The 24,802-nt window shown below is 39.9% G+C and overlaps 1 protein-coding gene across 1 annotated transcript in view; it reads left to right on the top strand.

Annotated features, from left to right (window-relative positions):
* Positions 1–6,596: 6,596 nt before the first annotated feature.
* The window catches only part of PRKG1 (protein kinase cGMP-dependent 1), an 887,331-nt gene continuing 869,125 nt past the window's right edge, over positions 6,597–24,802 (top strand). Inside the window, exon 1 of the mRNA XM_005292477.5 lies at positions 6,597–7,304. Within this exon, the coding sequence (XP_005292534.2) occupies positions 7,039–7,304 (266 nt within the window). The 5' untranslated portion in view covers positions 6,597–7,038. The remainder of the gene's footprint in view (positions 7,305–24,802) is intronic.

Raw genomic sequence — 24,802 nt, 5'->3', positions numbered from 1 at the left:
TTCCAGACCCACACACGGGTGCCTCAGTATATACACATTCCTGTGAACAAGAGAAAATTTAGCAGGTCCCCTACAGCAGAGATCTTGCTTGACTCCATTCTAGAGTTATCCTGTATCTGCTGAACCACTTAAAAAGAGGCCCAGATATCACAAGAAAAAAACAGCAATTGCGACAGCTACCACTTCCCAGCAATTGTCCTTCTCTCAGCATGAGTTTGGATGGCTTGGTTGAGGGCTTGGAATAACCCCTTCTCAAGAGTCTGCGGATGCACCATCCTACCCACATCCCTCCCTTTTGGACACCATCCCTCCCATTTCTGGCCTGCATGGGGATAGCTTATGTCCAACAGATGTGTTTTGGAGACTATATAATATCGGGTTTCTCAATTTATTTCAATTCCATTCCACCCCTCTTCTCTGTCCCTTTACAGGGATCCATCTCATGAACATTTGCTGAGACAGGATGTCCTTTCTTCCATGTATAGATGCCATAGAAACTGAAGTCCCAGTGCAGGGCAAGGGGAAGGGCTTCTATTCAAACTATTTTCTTATTCCAAAAAAGAACGGGGGATGGAGACTGTTACTAAACCTTAGACTTCTAAATGCATTTGTAAAATCACAGAAGTTCAGGATGGCTAATCGTTAGACTCAGATTGGTTCATGGTCCTTGACTTTCAGGACACGCATTTTCATGTTGTAATTTATCCCTCTGTCACAAGAGGTTTCTTTAGTTTTACAGTCTGTCAGGATCACTTCCAGAATTCAGTGCTTTCTTCTACCCTAAGGGTGATCTCAAAGATCATACTTGGAGTCACCTGAAGTGGAGTGCCCATGGGAAACCTACTTGAAGGAGAGGTTAGCTACTTCATGCCGTAGCTGGAATTTTGTGAGATATGTCCCCCTACGGGTACTCCACTACCTTCGCCCCGTCCCCTTTTCTTCTGTTTCAGAGACCTCTGTCTTGGGGCTTTGCCATGGAGAAGAAACTGAGAATGGTTTGCCTTTGCAGCTCTATATATTTTTGGTACGGGTGAAAGGAGGACTAGAACATGTACACTTGCCAAACAAGGCAGTATGTGTCTTGAACTCCAGTTACTGCACAAGATGAATAACCTCTCCCTGTCACTGTGATTGTTCCTCTGTAACTTGGATTTAGTGATTCAAACCATGAAACATGCTTACTCAAAACAGCACCTGTGGAGAATCTAGTGTGGATTGGCAATTTCCTAAAAATACTGTTCTTAAAGTCTGATGCAAGACCCTTTTTTGCAGATATAGTGTATAATTATAATTAAGGCCCTACTTGAATTGTGGGATGATTATCAAATAGCTGTGGCTGAGTTGCTGATAAGACATGGAAAATCGTAGAAAAGTAATTAGTGGACCTTTATTAATTGCGGTAATTTGGGCTCTTATTTGGGCTTCTCTTGAAATTGACTTTGAAGCTGTAGCAGTTGCAAAATTATTACCAATCACCTTCTATGATTTATAGTAGCTGTCAGTAAGCTAACAAACTTGGTTCAAAGTGTGTGTGTGTGTGTGTGTGTGTGTGTGTGTGTGTGTGTGTGTGTGTGTGTGTGTGTGTGTAAAAATAAATAAATAAATGTAACCCTTATTGTAGGTCCCAGGTAGTCCAATGACAGTATTTTCCTCTATTTCTCAGCTGACCTTTGTTATTTTGGAGGTATTAATAATAGTCCAGCAGGCGTTTTAGGTGCACAAGTAATTCTGTATTGAAGTGGAGAATATGCGGTCTCGTATGAAGGTGCTGAAAGACCAGGGGATTACAAGAAGGTGGTGTTTTAGCTTCTATCTTCCTCTCGACACATTGTTCTCCGGGGCTATGAAGTGCTGCATAGATGTGGGAAAGAGCTGGCTCAGCACTGTGGAGTAGAACTTGTAGTGGAGAATGGGGCAGGAGGAATAAGGTAGAGGTAAAAGCCAGCAGCTCAGGGCCTTCAGTTCATGCCATTGCTCCTAGCAGCCTCCACATATTATATGGTTTGCTGTGACTTCTGACTTTCCCCTTCTAAGGGTTGCGAGCCTTAATCTGAAAACTCCCGTTGTAGTTAATTGTATTGGTTTATATAGAAATGTGCAGATATTAATCATTAAAGTGCAAGTACCTTGTTAAAAGAAAGTATGACCTATCAATTGTTTTTATAATACTTTAAATTCAAAGTATTGATGAAGTTTAAATTATAAGAGGCCAATCGTGGTCCATACATAGAGCATCTTTTGTTGTTGGTCTCTTGCAATGCCAAATGTGTATTAGGTGCTTTACAAAACAGATGAGATAGGACTTGGGTCTGTCCCCAAAAGATTACAATATAATTGTAGATGTGTTTTGTGGGCACAAGGAGAGTAATTAACAGTAGGAGAGAGAGAGAGTAAAAAAGGCCAAGGATTACAGTAATAAAGTCATGCTTTATTCAATTTAAGCATACATGTGTCTTGACGTTTTCATAGTCCAATGTAGTCAGTGGGTGTCCCACACACAATGGAGTTGCAAGATGAGTCCGTACTTACGTGGGTCTTTACTCATGTGAGAAGTTTCATCTACTTCGCTGGGACCACTCATGTAAATAAGGGCTTCTAGGATCGGGAAACCTTCCTTCCTTTCTTGACTTCATGCTTTACATAATTTAAATGAGAACAACAGACCACTCCATATCTATTTTCAATTTCCAGTCTGAGTGGAGTGTAATACATTTTAAATTAAGAAAGCTGGGTCAATCTTGGCACAGGGGTTAATGTGACCTAATAAGATTGGAATTATACACACACTATCCAGCCTCAAAAATAAAATTTAAAGTGAGCATGCATTATTTAGCAGACTGTACAGCACCAGTCTCTGTGGAGCTCCAGAGGCAATTTATAATGATATATTATGCCGTGAGCGCCCCAAAATAACAATGGGCTTGATTCTGTTCCTACTGAAGTCACTGGCAAAACTCCCATTCACTACAGTGGGAGTAGAATAGAATCAAATAATTGATGGACAAATGAGTTCTCTAGCAGGTGCATGCTGTAAATTAATATTAATATAATATAGATTATTGGACACAGTAGTATTGTGTTCCTAAGTTTAGCTCATAATTCTTTTGAATGGCAATGCTGAACAGAAACTTTGAACTTCAATGTTCTGGAAATCCTGGAAAAATTATGTTGTTGGCTCTTTTTTTGAGAAGACTGTTTCTTCTCAAACCAGAGATTCAAATTGGAAACCCCAAACTACCAGATGTTCTTCTTTTACAAATAGCATGGGAAAGCTGCATGTAGTTAGCTTGGTAAATATTAGACTTAACCACTAGCAATTTGTCTACAAAAATATTTCTCCCTAATCTTGAAATTAATACCACTGTGTTAAACCCCATAATATGACTCTAGAAAACTGTAAGCTAGGGACTGGAGAACTTGTTTTGCCAAATGTAAATTGCTTGTGTGCATCTGTTGGTCTTACTTCTTATTTTGTAAGATCTTCAGGGCAGGGACTGCCTTCTCTGTATGTGAAGTGTCTAGAACATTGGAAGATTGGGACCTTCAGGTGCTACTGCAATATTAATAACAGATTTTGAAAAGAACTAAACAGTTAAGACTCATACTTCATTTGATTTTGGCAAAATCTGAATTCTTAGATTACTTACTGCTTTTGTATTTCTGTTTTATTTTCCTGGAAGCCCCACAAGTTGGAGAAGAATCAAACAAGATCTGAGTGGCACAGATTTCCATTTAAAAATACATGCTTTTATCATTTTTTCACAAAAAACAAGAGTTTAAGGGGGGAAATGTTTAATAAAAATTCAGAAGTGGGAAAATAAGGCTTCTTGCAATACTAAATTGTATTGAATTCTCCATTTCTATACACCTGATCCTAAATTCCATGTAAGTACTACAGAACTGGACTGCTTTTAAAGCATTTAAAATGTTGTTTTTCTTTATTTTAGGCTTTTCAACGAGTGTATGGATAGCAATCATATCACTTGAGATCTGTAAGTGTCTTTCCATCATTCCGCGAAAGTGTTCTGGCACTGACCCTGGAAGCAGTAGTCAGGACCATGTAGCATAAAACAAATTGGTAAATGAGCTATTTGAGATCAGAGCATAGCGGAACTTTGCATCTGCTTTGTTGTTTCAGTCTTGAATGATGTGATTTATAGACTTAAAAAAGTGTTGCCTTTATGCTACAATGTCATTTTTGCACACAAGATGGCAATGTTTTCCTTTTAATGAGAAGTGTGCAACAAAACGAAGTTTCAGCTATCTGCCACTGATTTACGTTTTTTTCACATTTCTAATTCACACGTGTTGAAATAAGACTCTTTGAAGAACTCCCTTATTAAACGTATTTCCTCCATATGACTGCTTTTTAAATAAATAAAGGTGGTGTCCACAAATTCTGTAGCTGAGGATTTTTCAAACCGTTTAAATACTTTTATTTCATTAGCGAGACTTCATTGGGGCAAGACAGCAGAAGTAATTTCCCAAGAGAATTTTTTTTAAAAATCACTTAGGATAGTTAAATGGAGGTTGCAACTTGACTTAAAAAATGATATAGCTTCCTTTTTGAAAGTGTTCTTTCAAGAAAAGGAAATACTTCCTCCCCCCCTTTCCCCCCTCCTGTGTTCACATTTAGAAGGATCTTTTGCAGGGACCTGAGAGCATGACATCAGACATGCTCAGACCCACTCTTTCTCCTTTCTTTTCATGCACACAGATGCCCGTAGCTTGCAGTCTTTTGACTTTGAGTTTCATACTTACTGTTATTGTTACTAGGAAAGGACCTTCCAGCTTGAAGCACCCTTCAGGAAACTGTGAACCTGACAATGCCCATACTGCTGTCAAATGCACAAAGATAAGAAACTAAAAAGAGAGAAATATATTTTTCCTTTTATCGCTTTAAGCCATGGGGATAGTGAGTCTGAGGGGCTTACTGTAACACAATTTTCAGATAGAAATGTGATAGTCAAGTTGAATGGTGTCTTTTTTTTTTTTTTTTTTTTTAAGCTTCTATAAAAATCATGTGTGGTAGTCTATTCCTTATAAGTATCATAAGGGTGATATCCTGGCCCAGTTTAGGTCCAGGGCAAAAGTCTCATTTGACTTCAGTGGGGCCAGGATTTCACCCTGATACCAGGCATCGCTGTTTGGTATCATATAGAAATGTTCCATTGGCCTCACCTATTGTACCGGTAATAGATCAGATTCTGATCTCATTTACCCTAGTGTAAATCTTAGGAAATCCCACTGGCCCCTAATAATGTCAGAACCAGATCTGGCCTAGGGCATACGAAGGAGTAATAAGAAGAGTAGGGAAGAACTTGGAATGCATTTCCATGTGCTGTGAATCACCAAGGACCACATCCGGAAAACTGCACCATGTAGAGGCTTATTAACTTGTATGACACGTTTTATTTTGTTTTTCAATCAACTTGCTACAAATTTTAGATTTTTATTGGATGAAAATTCTAACTTTCAGAGGCAGTGAAAGCTCTTTCTACCACCATTTGGTGAATATGAATTATTTTTTAATATTATAAAGAGGCATTGTTACAACAAGAGTAACAAGCAAGTACTTGGAAGTGTACTCTGGTGTTAGAGCCTTATAATTTATAAGTGAGAGTGTGAATTGTTGAACATTTAGTACTATAATAAAGAAATACTGAACATGCACTTCAGATAGGATGCAAAAGTGTAATTTGATAAGAGGCTGTGCTAATAGTAAACTGTAGTATCAGCAGAGGCATTTTTTAGAATAAAAGTTGCTACAATTTATTTAGTGTCATGGGTGCATAAGGTGCTTGGTTTTAAAACTACATTCCTTCCATATAATTACATTAGTGGGGTTATGATAATGTAAAACTAAGCTGCTTTAAGCAACCAGCAATTGGATTTTGTAAGGTGTTTTTTGAAGATTCAGAATAGCAATTCTGATGCCCCATATGTCCTCTTTTCCAGGAGATAACTAGTATCTACTATCAAACAAATGCGTTTTTTAAAGTACAGTGGAAATGGTGCCATATCAATGCTCTTCATATAAATTGGTAGAGTATGAGTGGTGGAGGGTCTAGAGGGTCATCAGATTTAAAACAGAAGAATAATTCTGCACTCTAAGCTTCTATGTGCTTCAAGACTCAAACGACAGACAACACAACCAAGCCCATAGATTGTTAGGTGTCCTTTGCCATCAACAGCTACTCAGAGTTTCAGTCACCTTTCAGTTCACGAACATAAAACAGTATTGACGTAGCCCCACTTAACGATTTAGTAAAAATATTGAAGCTTTATTGTGCGAAAAGTCCTGATTCTTGTGTCGAAATCTAATTACAAGTTATCTTATCCACACTCTTATACAACAAACTGGACCACAGACGCCTTGTCATGCAACCCAGATGAGCAGTGGCAAGAGATGAGAGGGTGGGGGGTGGAGAGAGAGAGAGAATGGATTCATGTAGGTTATTAGCTGAAGACGCTTTAATATTTATGAAGTGCTCTTTTTTTTTTTAATCCAAAGTCTTAGGATCCAGTTACAGGGAGCTGCGTCACCCTCTAGATCACATGGTAATTGTTGCTATTTCAAGGATCAAGTCTTTCAGAGTGGCACAAAGCCCCCCACCCACTTCTTTTGTACCACTTAGTGTCGGACAGTGATTATTGTATGATGGAGGGAGAGCTGCGGTTCTGATCAAACGCAGTTTAGGAGCTCAGTGTACTGTTTGTGCTTTCCCCCTCTCTCTCCTAGAGTGAATCTGGCGGATATCAAGGGAGGAAGAACAGCTCTAATTGGTTTCTCAATGAAAGATAATCACCTATTCCCAGCAGAGGGTTCAGATTAGCACTCAGCATCTCCTCTCCACTGATTTCAGATTTCTCTGCCTCCGTTTACAGCCCATTCAGCAGTAAGTGGATCGAAGAAAGCTGTTCACCACCCATTAGTGGCAGCAGATCTCCCTGCTCACTTATTTAGAAGCTTCATTCACTCAGCGCTCGCCTTCTCTGCTGCTGCTGCAGGCTAACAAAGTTAGCAAAGGTTGGAAAATGAGCGAGCTGGAAGGGGACTTTGCCAAGATTTTGCAGCTGAAGGAAGAGAGAATTAAAGAGTTGGAGAAGCGATTGTCAGAGAAGGAAGAGGAGATCCAGGAACTGAAAAGAAAACTGCACAAATGCCAATCAGTGCTGCCAGTACCTACCACCCATATCGGACCCCGCACCACCCGGGCACAGGGCATCTCCGCGGAACCCCAGACCTACAGGTCTTTCCACGACCTCAGACAGGCATTTAGGAAATTCACCAAATCGGAAAGGTAGGACCAGCCGCTTGGGACATGGGCACACCCCCTCGACCCCAGGTCGTTGCCAGCCTTGCGTTAGACGCCTGCAGCCCCCGGGGGATGGTTGCGGGCGGGAGGGGGGCACAGATCCTGTCTCTTCGGAGCTCTGGGCACCTCCGGTTAAGGGGACCAGGTGGTAAATGGTAGCTGTTTCTGCCCATCCCGTGCTGCTGTCAGGCCGAGGAAGGGGCACACCCCCGAGCGGGGCAGCCGGAGCAGGGAAGCCTCACAAAGTTTCTCTTTGGGCTCTTGCATAAATCATGGGCTGACTCCAACCCTCCCCAGCTCCCAGGCTCGGGCGAGCAGCCTTCTCTGCGCCCTCTCCCTCCTCTCCAGCCTTCCTGCTGCGGGCCGCCCCAGGTCAGCTCGTCCCGGGACGGGCAGGGTCACAGCCCGCTCCCCATCAGCGTGTGCTCCCGGCTGTTGTTGAGCCGGCCTGAGCGCTGTGCGCATGCTCAGTAACCACCCTTGGCCCCGCTGCCCGAGCTGGGCTGGACGGACCCCACAACTTGTTCCCTCAACCAAATGGGGGTCGGGTGTGCGCGGAGGCGGGGGAGGGGGGTCAGGACTGGAGACAGTGATAGCCGAAAGTGGAGGGGGAGGGAGCAGCTGAGAGGCAAAACCCGGCTCCCGGCCCCCTCCTGCCTGGCGGCTGCTGCTGCAAGACTCCCGGACACCGGAGAAGCCCCATCGATCGGCTCCAGCATGAAAGCCCCTGTGGCAGCAGCCAGCGGAAGTCCAGAGCGCATTAGGGGCTTTTAGGCGCGGGAAGTGCAGAGCGCGCAATGCACACTGCAGGATATTGAATATCCCATTAACCCGAGCGCCCCCCCCCCCCCCAGTGTCCCGGGGGGAGCGGGTGGGGGAGCAGCGGTGCAGTCACGCTGCCGGGAACCGGCGGGGGAGGGTTCAATAGGCTCGTGACAAGTTGCTTGGCGGTGCGCCTCGGCTGCATCAAGGGTCACCCCCCCTCCCCAGAGCCTGCCCGGGGCCCGCCTCTGCACTGGGCCCCGGAGGGTGCTGGCGAAGTGGGGCCCTGCCCTGTGGTCTCCATGGCGATGGAAGCTGAGGGGAGAGGGCAGCGGCCAAGCTGGCAGAAATATCCGCTCCTCTCCTCCGTCCGGGGCTGGAAACTTTGAGCCTTCCCCTCCTACAACCGCAGGGGCAGAGGCGTTATAGGGCCCCCGGCTGCCCTAGAGGGTCGGTTCTCCTTCCCCGTCCCCCACGAGTCCCCTGTCTGCGCGCCGCGCTCCCCGCCTCCCCGGGAGAAGCGCGGCGCTGAGTCCGGAGCGCAGCTCGCGCGGAGGTGGCCTGGGAACAGTGGAGAATTGTTAGTGTGAGATCAGCCCAGTTCCCCAGCGGGCCTGTGTGAGAAACGTCTGTGAGCCTGGGCTACAGACACAGCCCATTTGAAAGAGCCAGAAGGGTGTGATTAAAAGTTGGCTTCGTCACAGCGTCAACTGCTGCCTCTGTGTGTGTTTGTTTGATGTGATTCCCTTGACTATTTCCCAGCTGGTTTGGGTGACTTACTCCCCTCCTTTCTAGCAGATCCAGACTTCTGCCTGTCTGCCTCTTTAAGAAACTCAGTTCCCCAAAGATTGATTTGGGTGTAAGCCTGATTTTTTTTCCCCATTCAATGGTTCCTTTGCTACATTTCACCACGGCTTTTTAATTGCTACTTGACGATTGGGTTTATTTTTAAATTCCTCTCAGTCTGACAGTCCTGCTTTTCAGGCTGGAGGGGGTTCCACCAGGGCTTGAATGAGGGCACTGTGGGTCTCCAATTAAAATTCATTTGGGCTTGCAGTATGGCATTCCAAGTGATAATTGTCAAGTGTGTGACATTCCCACTGGAAAAGCCTTTAAAAAGAGTTCTGGTATGGAAGTGGCAGCCACCACCCCCCTCCTGCTGTGTCCAAAGTCGAGAAAAGCTCCTATGTGGAGGGATCCTCTAGCTACAGACAGATTATTCATTCTATTAGATGTGTCAAAGCACATATTTTTCTTGCAATATACTTTGCAAGTATGTCCCCACTTCCTCCTCTTTCTGGTTTACACTAGGACAGAGGGTAAACTTTTTTCCACTCAGTATTTGGGCCCATGCTTTAGAATGGAACCCATAAAGTTTATTTTCAGCCGGCTGACTCACTATAAAGAGTTATGACAAGTATACTATATGAACATAGCAGTGGTTGGAATTTGGGGTGTGGGGGGGTGCACCAGAACATTTAAAGGAGCAGTATGTGGTTAATAGGAATATCAAACAATACCTTCTTTCTTTGTCAGAAAAGTATGGCTGATTGGCTTATTCAGATCCAATATTTAATTCAGAAATAAGGGTGTGCCCTTCAAATTTCTGACATTCCACTTTAACTGCTTTACTTTTTAAATGTTGCGTCTGTTCCGGGTTCCCTTGCTAAAAGTTGAAGTAATCTTGATAGGTTTATTGGAGCTGAAAGAAAGAGCTTTATAGAATGACTGAGCCTACAATAACATAGCCTCAAGCAATGTGCCCAGTGACAGCTGTTAAAGTTATAGTATCCTCTTTAAGGTCTTCTTTTTAATTGCTGGACCACTTGGAGATTTCTCATCAACAGCAGAATAAATGTACTATGAATGTTTTGTTCCTATTTAGAACCTGAACATTACACAATAAAAACGATGTATGTGAATATTATCATTACTGAAATTGTGTTCATAATATTTTAACACAATTATAGAAACATAGATTTTGAAATATTATTGCTACAAAATTCAAACAAACTTCTCTAACTACAAACTATAATCACTACTCAAATGCCTTGTGATACATTATTCAGATTTACTTGCATTAGTGGAGTGTATAAAATTAAGACCTCCATAAATAATCTTTGCAAAATGCATATGTCATCAGTGAGAACAGGGAGAAAAAGAGATCTGGGCTCTTAGCATATGTCAAGCAAATAATAACTCTGAGAAAATATAAAAATCCTACTGAGGACTGTGGACACTTCAAAATTCATAGTATCGATCAAACAGACTACTGAAATGTCCAGCATTATCTGAATCTATACTATGAATTGCCCCCGATCTGATATTCCATGGATGAGACAGCTGTCCATTAAAACAATTAAAAATAAAAGCTAAGATCGGCATTGGAAATGAACCATTTTCTTCAAATTAAAACAAACTCATCTTCTCTCTTTCACAAGTGCTGTTTCTGAAACTAAATATGTTTTCTTCAATAGAAGCTATAGCCAGGCATCTGCAATATGTGAGCTGCAAAAATCGGAGACCTGAAATTTTTTTATTTTGGGCAAATTATCCATAAAGAAATCAGCTTGGATCATAGGCTATTTTGGTTGTCACTTCAGAAAACTGCTCTGCATTGGACACACTGTTATAAAATATAACTTAACATGGCCAAAACCAAGCTCCTGATCTTTCCCCCTACATCCCTCTCCTCCCCTGTGCTTTTCCCTGTAATGGTGAACAACACCATTCTCCCTGTGCCTCAGACCTGTCATCTTTGGCTTGGCCTTCTCCTTTGACCCATGCATCCAGACCATATTGAAATCTTGTCACTTCTTCCTGTGTAATACTCCAAGTAATTCCAAGATTCAACTTCCACTGTCTCCCCATGTTGCCAAAACTCTTGTCCAAGCTCTGATCATCTCATGCCTTAACTACTGTAACCTTCTCTCTGGTCTTGTAATACATATGAAAACTACAACCTGATAACAGCCAGAGAGGTGACAAGCTGTGATCACTACTAGGGACTGGCTAGGGGGGTCACACATCCTATTATATTTGTTGCTTTGTCCCCGATTTTTGTTCCATCCATCTTTTACTTTTTTGTCTTTTAGACTGTGAGCAATTTGGGACAGGGATTGTCATTTGTTGTTGTGTTTACACAGTGCCTAGCACAATTGGGCCCAATCTGATTGAGGCCTTTAGGCAGTATTGCAGTGGGGAAACTTCTTTCTCTTCCACCAGCAAAATGCCAGTTAATGAGTTAATACTTTCACATCCTTAATAATTTTTGTTTCTCCTCTTAAAATTCTCTCCAGTTTGTTGACATCTTTCTGCCACTGAGGTGCTCAAAAAGGGATACAGGTTCTAGGTGCATTCTTCCAGGCCATAGGGGAGAGATGCTTTTCTTGTTCAATGATGCCTCTGCATGTGCATTCCAAAAATCGCAATTACTTTTTATATTGTTGCATCATTCTCCAAGTTCACATCCTTTATCACCCCGGTCTCTTTCAGCATTTCTACTTTCCAAATATCTCCCTCACATTAATTATTTGTTTCAGACTGTTTTTATCACATGTATTTGTTTATATGTTTCCAAAGTGAATCTCATTTTGGTTTTGTTCCTGGGAGATGCTTCTGTCTCCTGTAGGAGTTGCAGGTGCTCAATATCTCACAGGATCAGACACCTATTTCTTGAACATATTTCTAACTTTGTAATATATTCTGCAGAATTTTTCCATTGTTTAATAATTGTATGATTCCTATGCCCTTACTGTGTCCTACTGGTGGTTGCAACACTTTTCAATTTAGTATCTGAGAGTTTAATTAATATAATTAATTAAGTTAAACAAAACTGGGCTCAATAATGATCCTTGCAGCATTCACTGACCAACCTTCTCCATTTACCCCCAAATTAATACATTGAACATTAGTGTATCATTCCTAACAATATTTTTGTTCATGGGTTTTCAAATCCAATCTTTCAAATATACAGTGTATCAAAATGTTAAAATGTTTTGTTGAAGTCTAGGTACATTGCAAGTTTCTGACTACTGTGTTTTATTTGTCCATTAAGCCTAAACCCTGCAGTTTACCAAAAATGAGATCTTGTTTGTGTGGAATTATGCTTATAAACACAATACTTAGTAATTATGTTCCTACATGTTTAATAATTGCATGCATTTTTGTTCCAATATTTTACTAGGGTTAAAAGTTAGAGTTTCTAGATAGTAATTGCCAGGTAGACGTGGTCCCATTTTTCACTAGGTATCTCCATGATTCTCTGACTTCTCACCTAAAATCGCCAATAGTTCAGTATCTCCATTAATCACCTTGGGACTCCAGGATATGATACATACATACATACATACATACATACAGAGCTGAAATTGATTTGGCGAGTACAGGATGAGGATCATTTCTAAATCTGGAGACAACTTCCGTATAATAGAAGCCAATAAAATATTTAGACTGGGGCTGTTGATTAATTGCAGTTAACTCACGGGATTAACTTAAAAAAATTATTTGCGATTAATCGCAGTTTTAACTGCACTGTTAAACAATAGAATACCAATTGAAATGTATTAAATATTTTGGATGTTTTTCTAAATTTTCAAATATATTGATTTCAATTACAACAGTACATTTGTAAATTCCGCTTTCATGATAAACAGATTGCACTACAGTACTTGTATTAGGTGAATTGAAAAATACTATTCTTTTGTTTTTCTACAGTGCAAATACTTGTAATCAAAAATAAATATAAAATGAGCACTGTACACTTTGTATTCTGTGTTGTAATTGAAATAAATATTTGAAAATGTAGAAAACATCCCAAAATATTCAAATAAATGGTATTCTATTATTGTTTAACAGTGCGATTAATCATGTGTTTAATCCTGATTATTTTTTTTAATCGCTTGACAACCCTAATTTAGACCAATATTGACATCAGTCTATCCTTAAGTTTTGAGTTGTTCTTAATTTAACCCATTAGGGCCTGATCCACTGATGTCAATGGGAGCCTTCCTATAGATGCCAGTGGGCTTTATATCCCTTTGCTTGCCAAAAGAACATTGATAATTAATTACTGTATATTTTTATAGCAAATATTATTGTAATATATACAAATGAATCTGAAATCCTCCTACTAAACAACATTAAATAAACATGATAGAAATTTTGAAAAACAATTATCTTACTGAGAGCATAAAACAGAGTAGATTGTAGATATAAAATGTATTTAGCAGAACGTTAATATTATTTTAATATTTTGTTCTATTTCATTCACAATTTAATGGGTCAACATTTTAAAGATTCACTATGATCTGAAGAAATTTGTATTAAAATAGAAATACATGAATATTTTCCCTTTTTTATATGCAAGTACTTTTCTTTTTTGCCTTAATCATATTGTGCATTAAAGATTTGCACCTATAAGACAATGACTGTTTTTTGTTTTTTTTAAGGTCACTATTAAGGAGTAATTTGTCTCACATAACAGAATTAGTGTTACATGCAAACATCCTGAAAAGACTCTTAAACTATATCACTCCAAACTAATATCTTTATTGAATAATATAATTTAGTTATAATGAGAAAAGAAAAGCATTCTTGTGTACACTTCTATAGATTTGTAAATATTCTGGTATAAACAAAAACCTTACAAACTTTACAGATAGTCATCCTATCCATGATGGCAGGTAGCTTTCTGTGCGTGTGTGTGTGTGGTCTTCTAAAAACAGCAATTCTTTCTAATTTTGGAAGGGTTGTGTGTGTAAGTAATTATGCTGAAGAAATAAATGTGCTTGTTTATAAATCTCACAGAAAACTTTTGAGGAAGGGGTCATGCTGCCTTTTGAGTTTGAAATATACCTAGCATTTTGTCGACTGGGGGAAAAAAATGGTGTGGTAGGAAAAAATCATTAACACCACTCCAACGGTAATAGCATGTAATCTTCTATATTTGTGATTTGTTATAATATTCACATACCATGGGTGTGTTTAAATACTTACATATATAGATACAAACTACTAGATGAAGTCTAAAAGATCTGTCATCTATTTGCTGTTTATCTGAACCTAAAATGGAAAAAAATCCCCTAAATTATTTCTTCTGTAGCTTAGTAACAGCTATATATCTAGTAACTAGGTACTATGGGCATGTCAGTAATGTCTGAGAGAGATAGGATAGTATTCCTGGTTGTTAACCAAAACTCTTGGGCACTGAGCACTTCTCATGTACAAAGCACTGCCAAATTTTAAACGTGTTTTGGTGCCTAAAGATGCAGATAAGTGCTTATTGTGATTTTCAAAAACCTTATTTTACTGTTACCACAACAAAGTAGCAAAATAGAAATGATCTGTCCATTGTAATTTTGGTGCAAGAAGTTTATACCAAACCATTCAAAGGTGTTTTTGCTTTTAAGTTCAGAAAGAAGAGTTATAGTGTTTGCCACAAGATGGCAGTGGGACTTAATGTTTAACACACAATTTTGGGGTGTATTTTGGTTTTAGTTAAAATTCCATTTTTATTCTTTGTGCAACTACTTGTTCTTCTGACAAGCAGACAAAGTTCAGCTTTCCAGAATCAATAAACCATACCAAGTCTTAATTTTTATATTGTCTAATATGTCAAACTATAGGAAAAGAATGTGTAAAGAGAACAATGTACAACTTATTGCTTTTCAATACTGCTAGATTTCAACATACACCCGTGTGATGCATCCAGTATAATGCTAGGATTTGGCTCTTCAAACATGATCTCAGGGATCATTGTTGATGAATTCCCCATAACTCCATATCAATAACATTTGGAATAAACAAATGTCTAATAATTTTTCTTGCAATATTTAATCAAATAAATATAATTTAAGGTCTAGAATCTGACTTTAGGTACAGCCCTGAGCATGCAGTAGTGGTGCATAAATTGCACCACTCTAGGGGTAGTCCCAGGAAATATTGTGACTCAGAGAAACACACCACTGAGTCAAATTCCTCTTGCTCCCAGAAGCTAGTTACCCACTGGCCTTTATTACTAGCCATAAATTACGACTGCTCATGCTGGCTTGGATACTATAGGCAGGGAGTGGGGATGTAGCCAAGATTTTGTCCATTCCCTGCTCCCCTCCATCCCACTTGCTCTGATAAGGAGTAAGCAGGTGAATAACATCGCTTATTCCTATGTGCCTGGATCCAAGGCCTCAGAAGCCTTCTTAAGGACATTTTTGACTTCCTTATGCATTTACATCAGCATCTAGTCCAATGATATTTTTTGCATCTTCTGTTAAGGTAGAAAGAACCCATTCCCCATAGCTGAGGTACATAGAGGATGCGTTAATATGAGATCATGTCTAATTCACTGCACCATTGGAAAATAGCATTCAGCCTTCTTGTATGAAACCTATGTAATTCAGCTCTACCTGTATATCTACTCATGAGAACAGCCAAGAGGCTGGAAATAAAGTAATAATTCTGGTGCCATGGCTTGTGTGTTTTATACCCTTGATGAAGACTTAGTACAGTGTATTAATACATATATAAAGCAAAACTTGAATTATGCTAATCTTAAATCTTTAATGAAAGGAAGGGAATTCAGATCTAAGGCTTTCATTGTGTTATGCATAATATTTCTTGGACTCTGGATCACTTGCTGATAGAGGTGGAGTGGCTGCCCTAAAACAGTATTTTCTTGATTATTTTTTTTTGTCATGTTAAAGTTATTAAACTGTCTTGAATGATTTGGTGTGTTTGCTATTTCCATTTGGCTTTAAATCTTTATTAAAATCAGAATTGTGTAAAGATTACTATAAATGTATATGGAACTCCATTTTCAATATAATTCCTGCAGCATCTTTTGAGGTTGTAAAGGCTTTGTTAAATATTTTATGATCTTTACATCTGAGACTCTGTCCAAGGTGCTTTGGGGTGTGTCACAATAGGCCAACCCTCATTATGCTCCAAGGTAACTACAATATGCAGGAAACAGTTACAGGTGGTTAATAGTCAACAAGATAGATAACCAAAGAATATCTTCTTTGTCTGTCTAGGTTAGCCACCACAACATATACAGGAAGAGTATATTTGTTTTAAAGATATAGATTAAAAAGAAAATCTCCATGTTAGTCATCCCATGGATTACTGATATGATACCATCTGGCTTCAGTGTGTTGTGACAGGGCATACCTAAATACTTAGTCCATGGCTGATTAATACAAAAGATCACAATGGCTACATTAGAATCATTAGGCTTTATTATGTCAATATATTTTAAGGAGCCTTTATTCCATAGATCATTTCATAGAAAGTAACACAGCATGCTAAAAAGCCCTTATGAAATTTTTGATGCAAACTAACTGCTGTGTGCATGCAGCTGCTACATCTAAATGTTAAATCACTCATTTGCAGTTTTATTTCAATAATAAATACAGAAGCATAACTACTTTTGACTCACTTCCTGCAAAAAGAGTCCCTTTTGCTAATGCAGAGAGCATGGTCTTGCTAGGTGATGAGTGTCCTCACCTTTGAAAAGCAGCTGACATGTACGTGAAGCAACTACTTTTATTATTTCATTAGAGGCCCTAGCATTTTGCAGGTCTTGAGAGATGATAATCTGTTACAGGAATTCTACTGTAACTTAAAAATATATATGAATATTCTGGAAGAATGGCTGAATCTAAGCCTGATCCTGAAAAATCTATATTTCTTGACTAATCCTTTCTTATTCAAGTTGTACTGTTGAATTCTGTTGTGCAGAGGTCTGGGCTTTAAGTTGTCCAAGGTAACAAAAGTCCAGCTCAGCTTGTTTCACAAGTGTTTAGAAAAGTAAGCAAGAGTTGCAGACAAGTATCCAGTTACAAACTGGATCGCTTATGTAAAAAGAACTTCAGGTACAATCAGGGGTTGGCATAACCACAAGCTGAAAGATCCCAGAAAAGAGAGGGAAAGCTTATTGTTTAAAATCACTGAAATGTGGTGTGGTTGATTTTAATGGGATGAGGTTGGATATTCCTTTATGTGCGGAGCACTGACAAGAATAGTGGGATGGGTGGACTGCAAGGAGTGAGCTTCACTATCATGTCTGCTAACCCCACCTTCTCCTAAGAGCCACCATGAACTGTTTTGTTTTCTTGAGGCTGAAAGTCAGTTAATCGGACCAGGCCATCAAGAGGAAATCTGATGACATCAGCAGCTTCAGCTAAATACTGAACAAAACCTGAGATGTGAGCCTGAAGTTCTTGCTGTCAGCCTCTCCCTCATGTGTCACTGTGCTCTTCCCCATCTTCCTTCCTACCTTGCTCTTTCTGCCTCTGTCTACTAAGAGTCTGGCATAGCCAGCAGAGACAACCCCACCTTTGCAGTGCTGCTGCGGCTCTGTGACCAGTCCAGAAAGGCAAGTAAGCAAAGCCTTTACTTCTGCCAGCACCTGTCAGCCTTTTATTAAGTCTTGGAGTGGCTGATCAGACTGTACTGGTCTGTTTCTCCAGAAGTGAGATGGCAAGTGAGAGTCAGCAGTAGAGATAGAAATTGCATTTGTGACGGGTTGGATCACAGAAACCCTCTTGGGAGCTGCCACCTGATGTGCCAAGACTACCTCTGCTCCTGTTTTCCCTGCCAGCTCAGGACTCCAGCACCCTGTCTTGCTGAGCCAGACACTCCTGTCTGCTCCAACATGGACCCAGGGGCTGAATCACTTGCCCCAAAGCTGCAAGTTTACCTGAAAACAGCTCACAGAAGTGTGCTTGTCTTTAGCACTCAGATGCCCAACTCCCAATGGGGTCTTAACCCAAATAAATCCGTTTTACCCTGCATAAAGCTTATGCAGGGCAAACTCATAAATTGTTCGCCCTCTATAACACTGATAGAGAGATATGCACAGCTGTTTGCTCCCCCAGGTATTAATACATACTCTGAATAAATTACTAAATAAAAAGTGGTTTTATTAAATACAGAAAATAGGATTTAAGTGGTTCCAAGTAGTAACAGACAGAACAAAGTAAGTCACCAAGCAAAATAAAATAAAATGCGCAAATCTATGCCTAATCAAACTGAATACAGATAATCTCACCCTCAGAGATGCTTCGGTAAGTTTTTTTCTCAGACTGGACACCTTCCAGGCCTGGGCACAATTCTTTTCCCTGGTACAGCTCTTGTTCCAGCTCAGGTGATAGCTAGGGGATTCCTCATGATGGCTTCTCTCTCCCCTTTTTTCTCTTCCACCCCTTTATATATCTTTTGCATAAGGCAGGAACCCTTTGTCCCTCTGGGTTTCCACCACCCCCTCACTGGAAAAGCACCAGGTTAAAGATGGATTCCAGTTCAGGTGACATGATCACATGTCACTGCAAGACTTCATTACTCACTTGTCATCACACACACATATATAGGAAGACTCTGCAGACAATGGGAGTCATCAAGATTCCAAACCATCATTAATGGCCCACACTTTACAGAATTACAATAGGCCCTCAGAGTTCTATTTTATATTTCTAGTTTTAGATACAAGAGTGGTACATTTATACAAATCGGATGATCACACTCAGTAGATTATAAGCTTTGTAATGATACCTTACAAGAGACCTTTTGCATGAAGCATATCCCAGTTACGTTATATTCACTTTTTCCCATATTTTTCTAAAAACATATAGACTGCACAACGTCACAGCATTTTCTATCTTTGCTATTCTTTTCTCTCCCCTTTTGTTTGTGTCTTTTTTTTTTCCCATTGAAGGAAACAGAATTGACCTTGAACAATAGTTCGACTATCTAAATTAATCTTTTCTCCTTTCAACAACAAAAAACAGTTAATACTATTTTAGCTCCATCTAAAAGGTTATCAAACAGAGGTTTTTCCTGTGCGAGACTATACAGCTAAAGAAAAAAGGAATAACGGATATAATTAAAATGAAAGTCTTACTTAATGCTTTAACTGTTTTCTATTTTTTGTGACTTTAGTAAAAGGCTAAAAAGATATTTAATCAGGCTTGTTCCAATGGGAATAAGCCAGCGATAGCTTGATACACAACTCTGGACCACACTTAACTGTTTAATGTTATAACAGTGAACAAGGGTTTTATTAACATCTTATCCCTGGTGTGGCCCAAGAGACCCGCTTATCAACACAACACTTCAGTGGGACTACTCAGATAAGTAACACTTGCAGGATTGGGCTCAGAAACAAAAAAGATCATCCTATCTGTCCCCCTGCCAATACAGAGTTGTCCCCAATAGTGTATTCTGAATGCTTTGTTCAGAATTAGAACTTTTAAATTAGATAAGTGATAGGACTTTTACTGCTTCCCTGAGGAGACTAACCCTCAGTCAAACAGACTTCACTGAAGTTAAGAGATTACAGTATAATGCAACTTTAGCCTGGAGAAAATTTTCCTGGTTTTGTTATGAATACCTAAAAGTGTTATATATAACTTTATCATAGCATTGCCTGGAACCACCTCTATAATTTTAAACTGTTTCTGTCTCTCAAATCTTTGATCTCATTTTAAAAATAAAAAAAAAGGAAAGTTCTTTAAGTGGGGAATATTACCTTTCAAAATAACATTTGGATATAATAGAAATTCAGTGTGGTGTTTGGAAAGGAAAAAAGTTAATCTCTCACTTACTGTTATATTTTTAAGAGCAGTGCATAGATTTAGACATATATGGCATTGTAAGCTACTCTGCTACAGTGAGACTTTTTTTTTTTTTTTAAGTCACACAGAATGTAGTTTTCTTTAGGCCTTAGGCTACATTATCGGAAAGATGGTATAAAATATATGAATACAAATAAATTCCTCAGGGTGATAAAATGTAGAAAAGGAAAATTACATACAAAGGGATAAAATAACAAAACAAGCCCTCTTTGCAGCCTAACCTACAGACCTAGGGAAAAAATCTCTCCCAAGATATCCATTCAGTCACACCTGGAGTTAGATGCTGCTCCTGGAAAATATCTTGCACAGCTCAGGTTCTGTGAGAATGTTGTAATGCATGTTGATCTTGTTGCTGCAAAAGAAAAAGGATTGTTTCAACATTTTATTATTTAGCTTTTTAATATTCCATTCATAGAAGTTCTTTAAACATATTTGTTCCCTTTGTGTTAAACAATTTGTAGATGAGTGTAATTAAAATAGGTGGACAGTAGAAAAGGAATAACTAGTGAAAGCAATAAGGAAACAAAGTGAAAAGAAAATTCTTAATCAAATCTGAAAGTGTCCATTTTAGCAGAAGAAGCTAATATATTTTCATACCAGTTATCATTGCTTGTAAACAGCAGGATTCATTAGCACAATTTTGGCTTTGTATTTTGGGGTAAAATTCACCCCCCTCCCCGCCCCCCTGTATAACCTGAACAAATAGGTTTTGTGAAGGATACTACACCAGGGTTGTGGAGGGAAGTGTGGAATTCACTGCTTCAAGCCATAGGCAGGCCACGACCACTCTTACGTAATATGTAGGTATGACAGTTATGATGTATTCTAAGACTGTCTTCCACTGAGTTTGCTGTTTCCACTATTCACTGCTCACTGGGACTCTTGAATTCAAATCCAATTGACAGAGAGAGACATGGTGTAGTGGTCTGTGTACTAGAATAGAGAATTTGAAATCCTGAGATTTATTTGTACCTCTGATACTTCCTGTGCCAACATCTATCTAATCTATATTTCCAAGCCACCTATTATCTTAGTTCTGCTGGTGCAGTGCCTAGGGGGGGATCCCTGATGGTGGAAAAACCATGGTTGGCTAACCCCCCACAACCTTCCTGCTACCAGGAGTGATCACACTTGACCAATGCAAAATTGGACAGTGGTAATTTTGGAATGGGCCTGGGCATGGCAGCAGTAGGGTGTGTTGATTCAGTAGAGTTTTCAGTGAGGGGACTACTATAGACCCCTGGCGAGATTACTATAGAGCTCCTGACAGATTAAAGCTGTCTACCCCCAATGAATTCCCGTTGGGGTGCAGTGGCCCTTTCTGGTGCAGGGAGAGGTAATTTGCCTGATTCCAATTATATATATATATATTTTTAGATGCTGTTCTTTAGTGGTTTCCTTTGTTGTTATTCAGTGGGCTCAGTTCTGCCCCCAGATACACAAGCACAATGTGCATTGGCATCATTAAGAGTTGTGATTGTGTATTTGAGAGCAAAATTAAACGTATGAAACAATGTACAGCACTGGTCCCTGAAACCTGTAATTTGTTTACCTATAACCTTGGAATAATGTTGCTTGTATGTTATTTCAAGGACACACTTTTTTCTCTAATCTGATGAACTGGCCAAGATCTTTTAAAAAGGATGATGAAGAAAAGCTGTAGAGGTCCTAGCAAACTCCATGGTTCTTCTATGTGTATTCTACTCAGTGTATTTGTGCCATGTATGCTGGAGTTGGAGACTTCTTTCCTGCAGCAATACCTGTTGGTACGACATGCCTCAAACCCCCTTGTGGCCCCTCCTGAGGCTTTATGAGGTTGGCACCACCCCAACCCCCCTTTGTTCATCTTATTGCCAGTGGGCTTAGTCAGAACTCCCCATGTGTGAGCCTTCTACAGTTTTTCTTTGCAACACACTAGTGCCATTAAGTCTTACCCTATAAATAGTTAGTATCTGTAGTTTACTGTAGTTCTTAGTTATTTTTGATACTAATTTGTGGTGCACAGCACTGGATGGTTTGCACCATTCTCCAGGTTTCAAATGTTGCCTGTGTGTGGGGTCTTGATCCCCAACAGTGACTCCTACGCTCGCTGCTTGCTATGTGTCGACAAAGATCACCTTAAGGCAGTGTTTCCCAAACTTGGGATGCCACTTGAGTAGGGAAAGCCCCTGGTGGGCCGGGCTGGTTTGTTTACCTGCCGCATCCGCAGGTTCGGCCGATCGCAGCTCCCACTGGCCACGGTTCACTGCTACAGGCCAATGGGAACTGTTGGAAGCGGCAGCCAGTATGTCCCTCGGCCCGTGCCGCTTCCGGCAGCTCCCATTGGCCTGGAGCAGCAAACCACAGCCAGTGGGAGCTGCGATCGGCCGAACCTGCGGACGCGGTAGGTAAACAAACCAGCCCGGCCCACCAGGGGCTTTCCCTACACAAGCGGCATCCCAAGTTTGGGAAACACTGCCTTGAGGGAAAGTGTAATATCTGCTGTACCTTCAAAAAGAGAATGAAGATTTCAAGAAACCTTTGCCTGATGCAGCACCTGTTGGAACAGGCTATGAGGTGTTCATCAACACAGGAACCTTCTTCAGCCAGTGGGACTGGCTGCCCTCAACCATCTTCCACTTTGTTGCTGACAGTGGATGGACTCCTGGGCTCTGATTCTTCCCTGAAAAAGGGAAGCGGGTTGATCCACATCATCTCGAGTATCTCGGAATAGGACCCATAAAATGAATCCGGGATGTTCAAAGACAACAAGAGATTTGTCCTCTTCATCAAAAACAGTCACACAATGTTCACAAGAGTCAGGCAGCCCGGGTAGAGCTGTGCCGTTAACTTGCATCTCCCTGGTATCAAGGCAAGAAAATTCCAATGCTGTACTGTTTGGGAGACAGCTGTCATTTCCTGTACCTATACATAGTGTGGTGCTACTTCTTTCCATACCAATGACCCTGCAAGCCTATGTGGCAGTGATGGACTTCTTCTGCCTCCCCACTAATTCAAGAGGAGAACATAGTATTGGTACTGCTTGCTGTTCAGGCTCCTCAACGTCTACAGATTCAGGGCTAGGGTTGCTACAATCAATAGCCTTGGTGCTGACAAAAAGACTTGTGTTCCACGGTCTTCCCTCCATTCCTTCTCCATTGGAATTTTAAACCACCTGCTCTGGGGTGAAGCAACTGAGGGTGGGGTCAGGGTGCCACTGCCCTTATATAGCCTCTTGAGGAACCGTGAGAGGGGTAGGGTGTGTGCACTGCCCTGACTAGTACTGCTATGGAGGGAAAATCCTCCGACAGCAGTGCACTTGGCATGAACAAACCTGAGTGGAATATTCATCTACACCCACATCTCAAAGAACAATTACAGAGCAGGTTAGTAACCGTTTTTTGTTATTAAAGGCAACTGTGCTTTTAGAATGTACATCTTGGAACATGAACTATGTAGTTTAAGAAACTGGTTCTTTAGAAGGAAAAAAAGTTCATTTTTGCATGTGTCTACATCCATAGAGCAAAATTGTGCACTGATTTTTTTCACTCTTCTATTCTGCTGAAGTAACTGATTTTGAATGGGATGCAAGTCAATGCAGATTTTGATGTCCATTTCAGGCAGCTCAGCTATTGTCCTATTCTGAGGATAGTTTTCTAAACAAGGCTTTGAATAAAGCAAATCAGACTTGTGGCTGGTGTAATGGGTTTTCTTGTAACTAAAATTAGCTCATCAAATAGTACCAGGCCAAATGAATAGTGTTTTAATTGAATAAATAATTTCCTTTTTATTAGGCCTGGCTTTATAGTAAATGGGCTTATTAGTTACCTTTAGATTTCACAGTGAATCTGATTCATTCACTTACAAATGAATTGACTAACGTCGTTTCTCTTAATCTAAATTTGAACGTGAATAGGAAATATATATATTTAAGTCCCTTAATACCATTTTTTAAGAAGGAGTTTTGAGGGACATATAAGCAGGACAGATTTTTTTTTTTTTAATTCATTGTTGATGTAGTATATCTGTTCTATCTGCTAAGGCATTCCATAAGGCTGGATGCCTGAAAGACTTCAGTGAGATGTCATGCCAATTGTCCAATACAAATATAGTATATTATATATATTTAAACATTTAAAATTAGAAAACCAAAGTAATTAAAGAATGCAAGTTCAAAAACATATCACTTTAACATACAAACTGGAGCCTTTCTTCTTTAACTTGCTAAAACAACTGCATTATCAACAGTATTTACTAATACAGCACCAGATGTTCATTGCACTTCATAATGAAAAGACATTGTCCCTACTCTAAGGAAATTATTATTTGGAATAGATAAGACACAAAATGAGAGAGAACACCTTACTAAAGGTGGGTTAGTACTACAAAAAAAGTCTGACTACTTGCTCCAATTTTTAAATGAATTGGCTTGGTATATACTTGCACCACTTTTGCATTTGCTTTCTTGGGTTAACAATATATACTAATGCACATTTTCACAGAATGTGCACATGGAAGTATTTGTACCAGCGTTCTTGCAAGAGAATCAATACTATGTGACTTAGCTGACCAGTTACAACTCAGCTCAGGTAAGATGTTGAATCTACAGAGTATTGAATGCTCTGAATGAACTAGTCACAATCTTTAAAATGAAAATAGATTGCTTTAAATTGTTTAATAAATTAAATTAATTAATTACAATGTTACATACCATGATATACTCTGATATTTTTTAAAATAAAATCTTCAGACAAATTATGAATAGTTCATTCAGCTTTAAGATGTATACTGTATAAGGCCATCAGGTTTCTTGATTTCCATATGTTTTTTTAATAAAGATTTATTTATTGTTGTTAGTTTGGCATGGGAGTATGGGTTTCCATTGACAAGGCATTCGAAAGAGGTGGAGTTTGAGGAGGTATTTGGAGCCAAGGATGGAGGTAGTATGGCGTATGATACCCAGGAGATCATTCCAGCTGTATTTGGGAAATCTATATGAGAAGGCACAGAAGTGGTTATGGAAGAAGGATACAAAATATGTGTGAAAGGAAGGAGAAGTGGCAAAACGTAGGGCTTTAGCAGTAAGAGAGTGGCAGGGATGTAGATATGTAG

Source organism: Chrysemys picta, chromosome 7, assembly GCF_011386835.1.
Source record: "Chrysemys picta bellii isolate R12L10 chromosome 7, ASM1138683v2, whole genome shotgun sequence".
In the NCBI taxonomy this organism is placed as follows: domain Eukaryota; kingdom Metazoa; phylum Chordata; order Testudines; family Emydidae; genus Chrysemys; species Chrysemys picta.
Note: the sequence above shows the minus strand (reverse complement) of the source record. Positions and strands in the feature narration are given on the sequence as shown.